The sequence below is a fragment of the Elaeis guineensis genome, chromosome 11 (genome assembly GCF_000442705.2).
Source record: "Elaeis guineensis isolate ETL-2024a chromosome 11, EG11, whole genome shotgun sequence".
Lineage (NCBI taxonomy): Eukaryota > Viridiplantae > Streptophyta > Magnoliopsida > Arecales > Arecaceae > Elaeis > Elaeis guineensis.
The window spans coordinates 18,619,991-18,630,215 of record NC_026003.2 but is presented as its reverse complement, the minus strand read 5'-3'; the positions used below and the strand labels follow the sequence as shown (position 1 = coordinate 18,630,215).

The 10,225-nt window shown below is 48.3% G+C and overlaps 1 protein-coding gene across 1 annotated transcript; it reads left to right on the top strand.

Annotated features, from left to right (window-relative positions):
* Window positions 1-5,038: 5,038 nt before the first annotated feature.
* Window positions 5,039-9,520, top strand: LOC105034821 (uncharacterized). Its single transcript, XM_019847102.3, is given in 4 exon segments — window positions 5,039-5,638; window positions 5,641-8,409; window positions 8,517-9,061; window positions 9,172-9,520. Coding segments are annotated over 3 exon segments (3,393 nt in total). The 5' UTR covers window positions 5,039-5,343; the 3' UTR covers window positions 8,846-9,061; window positions 9,172-9,520.
* Window positions 9,521-10,225: the final 705 nt, after the last annotated feature.

The following is a 10,225-nucleotide window of genomic DNA, read 5'->3' as shown; positions in this document are numbered from 1 at the left end:
GTGTCGTGGCCATGGTCGCAGTGGTAGAGACAGAACTTGTTGGGGTTGCACTTCCCGGGGTGTGTGCGCATCCTCTCTGGCCTAGGGAGCTGCTCCCTGACCTCCATCAGTACCTGAGTCTTCGAGGCATTGAGGGGGGCGTAGTTGCAGAATCTTTCCGATGGAGAACCCCGTCGAACCCCACGATCCAGACTTCTCTGCCTACGTACCCAGAGAGGAGTGTGGACACGCTTGTGCCCAAGAGGGGATCGAGAACGCGGCCGAGCTTCTCTCACCCTTTTTTCGACTGCGGGCTTACTCGAGTCTCCCACCTGCCGCTCTCTCGCAGTCTCCTCATCCTTCATTTTGAAGGCTTCCTTCGCTCGGGCGTACCCTTCAGCCCGAGCCAACAAATCAACAAAATCCCTGGGGTACTTCTTCTCCAGGGAGAACAAAAGGTCATTCTTCTGGAGGCCGCCCTTCAGAGTGGCCATTGCTATCGATTGGTCCAAATTTCGGACCTCCAGCGCTGCGACATTGAAACAGTTGATGTAGGCCCGAATGGACTCCCCCTCCCTCTGCTTGATATTAATGAGGGACTCCGAACCCTTCCGGGGGCACCGGCTGCTGACAAAATGGGCCACAAATTGATGGCTCATCTGATCGAAGGAAAAGATGGTACCCAGCTTCAGTGTCGAGTATCAGTTTCTTACCGCTCCCTTCAAGGTGGATGGGAAGGCTCGGCATAGAATGGCGTCGGGTGCGCCATGAAGCAGCATCATCGTCCGGAAGGCCTCCAGATGATCAATCGGGTCCGAAGTCCCGTCGTAGCTTTCGAACTGGGGGAGTTTGAAGTTTGGCGGGATCGATTCCTGCATGATCATTTGAGAAAAGGGAGGGTCAGTGCAAATATCCTCACCATAAGCGGAGGGAGCATGGCGGAGTTCTTCGATCCACCGGTTCATCTCCTGGAGTCTCCGGTCTAGAAAATCCTCTCGACTTCGGGTCTCGAGGGTCCTCTGACAGAATGGGGGCAGGGATCTTTCAGGGGTAGAGTCGTGATCCGATTGAGGGCTCTCCACCATCGGGTTCGTCTTCCCAGAAAAAATGGGGCGGCTGGCCCAAGTGGCCCGCCCCACCACCGGATTCTGGTGTTCCGGTGATACTCTTTCCAAGCGCACTGATGCCTGCGGCTGCTGCTGCTGCTGCATGGCCTGCACAGCTTCGGTGAGGCCTCTGACCTGCTGTGCCAGCAGATCAAATTGCTCCGCGCCGACCGCCGTTGCCGGAGGAGGAGGAGGAGGTTGGGAAACTGGAGGTGAGGCTGGAGCCTGAGATCTGGCCGTAGAGGCCGTGGATCGCCGTGTGGATGCCTTACTGGGAGGCATCAGGCAAAGACCAAGTGGAGGAAGGAGGGGAGGGCGTCGGAAAAGATGCCCGGGGGCAATCCCGTTGAGCGCTCCTTTAAGAATAAGGGTACTGCGGAGGTTCGCGCCCTCCTTCTAGCGCCAATCCTGTTGGTATAAAAATCTGCTTGCGCCGGAGAAGCTGAAGTCGCGATCGCTGTCGGGACCTGCAAAAGAAGTCTAAATCAGAGGTGGGGTTGCTCCGGCAAGATCCTCCGACGCTCAAGTCAGTTCTCTGCCTCAACAAGAATAAAGTGCTCGAACGAAAATTTTAGCAGAGTTTCTAGGTAAAAACGAGAGCTTAGAGAATAACGTATCTGGGGTCCCCCTTTTTATAGACGGAGGGAGCAACAGACTGATAGTGATGTTTGTAACCGTCTGGCAGTGGACTGCCCATGGTCAGGAGGAGTTTATCATGAAGAGTAATAAGGTGGAGTCGTGGCTGTCATCATGGCTCGCCACGTGGAATCAGTTACGGGGAGTGGAGCGGCGTCCATTGTCACGACTCTCCAGGGAGTGGTGGAACCGCACAGGATTCGCCGTAGAGAGTGGAGCAGAATCGTGGCCGTTAGTACGGCCTGCTAGGGAGTAATGGAGTTGCATAGGGTCTGCCGCAGGGAGTGGAGCAGAACCGTGGCCATTATTGTGGCCTGCCAGGGAGTAATAGAGCTGCGTAGGGTCCGCCGCAGGGAGTGGAGCAGAACCGTGGCCATTATTGTGGCCTGTCAGGGGGTCTAGACTTGTCGGCCGAAGTTCGGTTGGAGTCGGTAGCTGGAGTCGAAAGCGAAGTCCGGCTCCTGTAGGAGCCCGGGTGAAGCCTTCCAGCAGTTGAGGTTGGGGATGAAGTTCGGCTCCCGTAGGAATTCGGATGGAGTCTTCCCGCAGCCGGAGCTGGGGACGGAGCCCGGCTCCCATAGGAGTTTGGTCGAAGTCCACCTGCAATCAAGGTCAAGGACGAAGTCCAGCTCCCGTAGGAGTCCGGACGGAGTTTACCTGTAAGTGAAGTCGCGGACGGAGCTCGGCTCCCGTAGGAGTCTGGGTGAAGCCTTCCAGTAGTTGAGGTTGGGGACAAAGTCCGGCTCCCGTAGGAATCCGGACGGAGTCTTTCCGTAGCCGGAGCTGGGGACGGAGCCCGGCTTCCATAGGAGTCCGGTCGAAGTCCACCTGCAATCAAGGTCAGGGACGAAGTCCGGCTCCCGTAGGAGTTCGGACGGAGTTTACCTGTAAGTGAAGTCGCGGGCAAAGCTCGACTCCCGTAGGAATCTGGGTGAAGCCTTCCAGCAGTTGAGGTTGGGGACGAAGTCCGGCTCCCGTAGGAATTCGGACGGAGTCTTCCCGTAGTCGGAGCTGGGGATGGAGCCCGGCTCCCATAGGAGTCCGGTCGAAGTCCACCTGCAATCAAGGTCAGGGACGAAGTCCGGCTCCCGTAGGAGTCCGGACGAAGTTTACCTGTAAGTGATGTCGCGGGCGAAGCTCGGCTCCCGTAGGAGTCCGGGCGAAGTCCACCTGCAATCAAGGTCAGGGACGAAGTCCGGCTCCCGTAGGAGTCCGGACGGAGTTTACCTGTAAGTGATGTCGCGGGCGGAGCTCGGCTCCCGTAAGAGTCCGGGCGAAGTCCACCTGCAATCAAGGTCTGGGATGAAGTCCGGCTCCCGTAGGAGTCCGGACGGAGTTTACCTGTAAGTGAAGTCGCGGGCGGAGCTCGGTTCCCATAGGAGTCCGGGCGAAGTCCACCTGCAATCAAGGTTAGGGACGAAGTCCGGCTCCCGTAGGAGTCCGGACGGAGTTTACCTGTAAGTGAAGTCGCAGATGGAGCTCGGCTCCCGTAGGAGTCTGGGCGAAGCCTTCCAGCAGTTGAGGTTGGGGACGAAGTTCGGCTCCAGTAGGAGTCCGGACGAAGTCCGCCTGTGGTTGGAGTCGGAGACGAGATCTGGCTCCCGTAGGAGTCCGGATGTCGCGAAGAATCCGGTCGGCGCTGGCGGGGTCCTGCTCGTCGACAAAACTTGGGAGTGTGGCGGAGGCTCGGCCGTCTGGGAGGTTTGAAGAGACGTTGCCGGAGGTCGAAAGTCAGTTGGATCCCCGTAGGGTCACTCCCATCACGAACTTCGGTTGGGGGGTATTTTATACCCAACATATACTATCTTCCGTCTCATGATCCTAATCAAATATAAGATCAAAAATATCAAGATTTGGATATGGGTTAGGTAGGTCATTATCTGTACCCATCTTGTACCTGTCTCAAGATGGAATAGGACGGAATAGATAGAGTTAGATGAGATAAATTGGATGGATCAGATCGCATAAGCCTATAAAATTAATCTTTCATTTACTTTGAGGAGGAGATTTATGAAGAATTATATATATTTGGATCAAATTTTGGATTGATTTTACCATTATCTATACCTGCCTTGTATTCACTGCAGTTTGGAAAAACCTACCCGATTAGGGTCGGGTTGGGTCAAAAAAAATTGCCACCCCTTGCTACCTCGGAATCATCAAATTACCAAGTGGGTTGGATTATTTTATGATCTACTATGATAGTTTAACAGATTCGTCAAGTTGGATATTATTGTTTTTATTTTTGTTTTAGACAAGTGCATCCTTGACCACTGCGGTGGTAATTCGGTAGAACTGATCTTTGCCTTCAAACCAAGTGTTCTGGATTCGAATCATGATGGATGTCGTGGCTTCGATTAAATACTGAGATAATAATGAACGGAAGTGAATTATTCCTGACAGCCTGGACGTAGGGTTTAGAAGGGGCATTTGGTCCACCGACCTGTGGTGGTGTTGGGGTGATATACTTATCCCTTGGATTTGCCCATATGGTGGGGAGGGGGATGCTTGTTGCCTGTTGGATTCGCCCATATGATGGGATGATGGGGAGGAGAGTGCTTGTTACCCAAATTTATCTCTGAATTGAATATTCTCCAATGAGATTTAGGGCCTTATGGTCATGTCGAGAGAGATAGCCAGCGTCGGGACAATCCACCCCCCCCCCCCCCCCTTTGGTTTACCAAAAAAAAAAAAAAAAAAAACAACTGCATCCTTGGAGACCATGCTCTTCAGTGCCCTGTTGTGTAATTATATTAAAACCTCTGGACACCATAGCTCCATGAGCCATCTTTATTTCAGTAGTGTTAAGTTTTTGTGAGCTATTTAGTCAGCTTAAATAACATACATCTTCGAAACAATTATCCAAATGAAGATAAATGTTAAACAAGATGCACTGAAGCAAAATATTCAGTTATCAAATTAATGTGCGGTGGAACTGACCATCATGTCTATTAAGAAGAGACAAACTACACATTGTCCTTGAAAGCATATGCAAAACCATTATATGATAACACATTTGCAATTCACAAAACAAATACATTATATGATAATAATCTATTGAACACCTCCAAATATAACTATAAACATGTTATATTTCAATAGCAAGGTCATTCAAAAATTAAAAAGGCCAAATTACAATTTACAAGTTAATTTGTTACATTTTCTGGTCTACACTGTGCTCCAACCAGCTGCTGCACGTGATGCACGTGAAGCTCCATCGATCCTTGTCCCTCGTCAACCCAAGAGCGCACTCGAATATATCACGTTTTAATACTGCTCTCAAGTCTTCCTCCACCAAAGCAAGCAGTTTATCCACAAAAGGTAGTGGACACTACTCTCCAACCTTCAGCAAACTCATCATAACCATTGAAAGAGGAGTATATAATGGAAAGCAAAGCAGTGAACACTAACAGTAACACCTGTCATCTGACATTCCGCATATTTTCCCGTCTCCATCATGTTTACTTAGAAAAGGAAAGGCTCCCAGAAAACCCACTCTTCCCACACCACCACCCACCACTTCTCCAGAAAACCAGCAGCACCCACCCAGCCCATACCTTATAACATCCCAACCCCTCAGCCATCCAACAAAATACTCTTGAATCAAAATTACAAACCAGCTATGTCTAACCTGCAACATTCCCTTCTCAACATCATCATCATCATCACCATCACCCTCTTAGCTTCCATATCACCATCTCTATCATCTTCATCATCCCTATTGCCTCCTCCATTCTCCACTGCTTCTCTCCTCTCCTTCCTCCAGAGCCTACCAAGATCTTCTCAGTCGCTTCTCCCCTGGAACCACTCTCTACCCCCATGCCGCTGGGCCGGCGTTTCATGCGCCCCTCGCTCCCCCGGCGCCATCATATCCCTTAACCTCTCCGGCCTCGGCCTCGCCGGCCCCCTCGCCGCTTCCGCCCCCGCCTGTGCCGCCTCCCCTCCCTCCTCTCCCTCGACCTCAGCCTCAACCGCTTCTCCGGCCCCGTCCCCCCGCATCTCGTCGCCTGTTCCCGCCTCCGCATTCTCCTTCTCGACGGCAATCTCCTCTCCGGCTCCATCCCGCCGGAGCTCTTCCACTCCAGATTGCTCGTCAAGCTCAATCTCGGCGACAATGCGCTCTCCGGCTCGATCCCTCCCGAGGTAAGATCCTCCACTAAGCTGGAATACCTCGGTCTGTATCAGAACTCATTAAATGGAGAGATCCCAGAGGAGCTCTTCCTCCTTCCCAATCTCAAATACTTATACCTCAACACCAACAATCTTACCGGTAGTTTGCTTGGTTTCCCCGCCGATTGCTCGATCTCCAAACTGTATGTTCACGAGAACATGCTTTCCGGCGAGCTCCCCCATAGCCTGATCAATTGCCGGAACCTCACATCATTCCTTGCATCCTATAATGGTTTTGGAGGAATGTTGCCGGATGTGTTCTCCGACCTTCGCGGGCTGGAGACACTCTATCTTGATGATAATAATTTCGTGGGAGACTTGCCCAGGAGCATAGAAAGCCTTGAGAATCTGCAAGCGCTTTATCTTTCAGGGAATGGTTTCAATGGCAGCATCCCTGAAGGAATTGGCCAATGCCGATCCCTGATCACTCTCTCCTTGTGGGGTAATCGGTTCACAGGTCCAATTCCCCCCTCGATAGGAGACCTCAGGAATCTGGAGTTTCTTTATCTTGGGCAGAACCTTCTTGTGGGGCCTCTGCCGCCCGAGCTCGGGAAATGCAGCTCCTTGGTGGAGCTTGGCCTTCAGGAAAATCTTATCGGAGGATCGATTCCCCCGGAGATTTGTGATCTCAGGGACCTTGAGAGTCTGTACCTCTTCAAGAACCAATTAGAAGGAACCATTCCTCGAGATATTGGGAAAATGAGCAGTCTTGTGAGCTTGCAGTTGTATAACAACAGTTTGAGTGGAGAGATCCCTGCAGAGATTACCCTTCTGAGGCGGCTGAGTTCTCTGTCTTTGGCTTTCAACAATCTGACCGGGGAGGTGCCTCCAGCTCTCGGGAAGAGCACGGCCGGCGGTTTGGTCATGCTGGATTTGACGGGCAATGATTTTTATGGACCGATACCGAGTGATCTCTGCTCCGGTGGTAACCTTACTGTTTTGGTTGTCGGACGCAATCATTTCAATGGTAGCTTCCCTGTTGAGATTGCTGGCTGTGCATCGCTTAGGAGACTGATTCTAAGCCATAATTGTCTTCAAGGAAATATACCGGAAAACTTGAGTTCGAAATTGGGAACATTATACTTAGACCTCAGCAATAACTTGTTTGATGGAAGCATACCACCCATTCTTGGTTCCTGGCACAACCTCTCAATGCTTGACATATCAAACAATTTTTTTTCTGGGCCTATACCTCCTGAACTTGGTAATCTCGGGAATCTTCAAACTTTACGCATCTCCTCGAACAGGTTAACAGGATCAATTCCCTCTGAATTAGGTAATTGCACAAAGCTTCTTCACTTAGACCTCAGTGAAAATCAACTTTCAGGAAGCATTCCTATGGAGATTGCTACATTAGAGAAGCTGCAAACTCTGATCCTGTCAGGGAACAAGCTCACGGGAGAGATTCCTGACTCCTTTACATCTCTCGAGGGCCTACTTGAATTGCAGCTTGGAAACAACATGCTGGATGGGACTATCCCTTACAGTCTGGGTAATCTTCGATACATATATCTAGCACTGAACCTTAGCAACAATAGATTGACTGGCCAGATTCCTGCTAGCCTTGGTAACCTTGATAAGCTGCTGATGCTTGATTTATCGAGCAACTCTCTGTCTGGTGAGATTCCTTCACGACTAGACAATATGATCTCTCTTTCGTTTGTGAATATATCTTTTAACCAACTATCTGGGAATCTACCTACCAGTTGGGTTAAGCTTTTAGCTTCATCACCCGATTCTTTCTTGGGAATCCCTGACTTATGTCTCCGGGGCAAAGATGGGAGTCGTTGCCAGAAAGAAATAAAACAGCATGACCACAGAACTAGATGGGTTTTACTACCTGTCGTAGTGTCTGGTGCCGTCCTCCTAGTAGCTGGATTATGTGCTATCAACTATATAGCTGTGAGAGCTCGTCGCCTGTCAGCTCGTCATGTTTCAATACGTAGTGTCGACTCAACTGAAGACTTACCAGGAGATTTGACATATGAAGATATATTGCGAGCTACTGAAGAGTTGAGTGAAAAATATGTGGTTGGGAGGGGCAGGCATGGAACTGTTTATCGCACTGGGTTTGGAATTGACAAATGTTGGGCTGTGAAGAAGCTTGATTTGTCAGAGTCCAGCTTTTCCCTTGAACTGAAGATTTTGAGTTTGGTAAAGCACCGAAACATAGTCCGAATGGCTGGAAATTGCATCAGAGATGGTTTTGGTTTCATAGTTTATGAGTACATGTCTGGTGGGACACTTTTCGAAGTCCTACATCGGAGGATGCCTCAAGTGGCCTTGGACTGGAACACCCGTCATCGTATTGCTCTCGGGATAGCCCAAGCCCTGTCCTATCTTCATCATGACTGTGTGCCACAGATCATTCATAGGGATGTGAAGTCAAACAACATATTAATGGATGCTGAGCTAGAACCCAAGATCGGAGACTTTGGAATGGCTAAAATTGTCAACAATTCAGATGTTAGTTCAACAATATCTTCAATCATAGGAACTCTAGGCTACATAGCCCCTGGTAATTAATTCTTGATTCTTTTCATTATGCAGTGAACTTATATGATTTTTTCTCTTTATGGTGGATTATGGATTTCTAACCAGTGCTTCTTGTAATTTCTGATTCAGAAACTGGCTATTCAACCAGACTGAGTGAGAAATGTGACGTTTACAGCTATGGAGTTGTTCTATTAGAGCTTCTTTGCAGAAAATTACCGGTAGATCCCAGCTTTGAAGATGGAGTTGACATTGTTCGATGGATAAAATCAAATTTGCAGAAGTCTGATGAGTGGAGTCCTCTTGGTTGCCTTGATGAAGAAATCTGGTACTGGGAGGAAGATGAGAAGGCAAAAGCACTGAAGCTATTGGATCTAGCAATTTCCTGTACTCAGTTGGCATGCGAGGCAAGGCCCTCCATGAGAGAAGCAGTGAGGATCTTGTTCAAGCTGGATGGATAGTATAATTAATTTACTTCTGCTCAAGAGAATCCTGCATCACCAAGGGCAAGCTGGGGGAGTGCTAGTCAGGTCCCTTCTTTCCGGATGCTCTTCAGAATTGACATCCAAAGATGAAATTGAAGAGCCTAACAATTAACAGTTAGTGGATCCTGGCCAATTAATATAATCATGTAAGATGTCCTTGCTGGGTCCTGATTCAGTATATATTTCAACTTGGTACGAAATCACACTCTTATCAATCTCATTTCTCTGGCTTCTTAATAGCAATTTTCAGTGTTTTAATTGCTTCTTGTTATGTCCGTTTAAAAAAAAGCTTCTCATTACAGGTGCCTAGCTACTCCAAAGATGAGGCTTGTGATCTTGGCAGCTGCATATCTGAAGAGAAGGCAGGTGACTCTCACTTCATCAAAATACCCTATGCATCTTAAATCATCCTAAATCCGGGCTGTAAGCTTTTCACAGAATTGATGCCTACCAACTAGATGTTAGGGACCTAAGATCTTATGCACTTCTCAACATGTATAATTCTGTTTTGGAAGAAGCCCTGTGCCAATTGGATGGCAGTGCATCATTTTATTTTTCAGCTTGGGAGGTGGGGAAGAACAAAAATAGTACAGAAATTCTGAAGCTGTCTATGCTAAAATTGACGAGTCTTTACTTCCCTTTGATCTAAAATTGTTTCCATTATATTGAATGTGCGCTGTACATCAACCAATTTTCGAGGCAATAAGAAGTAGATATGTATGGAGGAAAAGCTCAGCCGGATCTATCATTTAGATTAGCTATTGAATGATTCTGCTCACAGCTTTTTGATGGATTAGAGCTGTTTTCATGGTCTCTCCTAAACAGCAGCATCAGAGTCGCACAACTGAACTATAAATAATTGACTCACCACCTGATTGCTGTCTGAAATCAAAGGCCTGTGAAGTGATATTACATCACTTATTAGTTGAGAATTTAAAAATTGCCAGCTTTGTGTAAGGATCCCATTGTATTTGGATGATGCTTACTTTTGTTATTGAGTATTCTATAGTGATTCAGTGAGAAGAAATGGACTCTTGGGGTGTCACCGACCAGGCTTGATTGAGTTTGGTTTTGATCAAGTTTGGCTTGACAATATTTTCAAGTCCAAAGTTTGAGATCAATCTTGGCTTATTGTTTCATTGTGCTAAATTTCAAATGTGAGGCAAACAACACCCAAATGATTGGCATCTATGAGGGAACAGAGCCTGGAGTTTCATTGATCATGAATTTGATCAAGCTCAGCTAGATAATATTTTCGAGCTGGCAGTTTGAGATCAATTTTAGCTTGTTATTTGATTGACCTAAAAGTTTTCGAACCAAGCCTAACAACACCTAGTATAATCCACCACAGGCAAA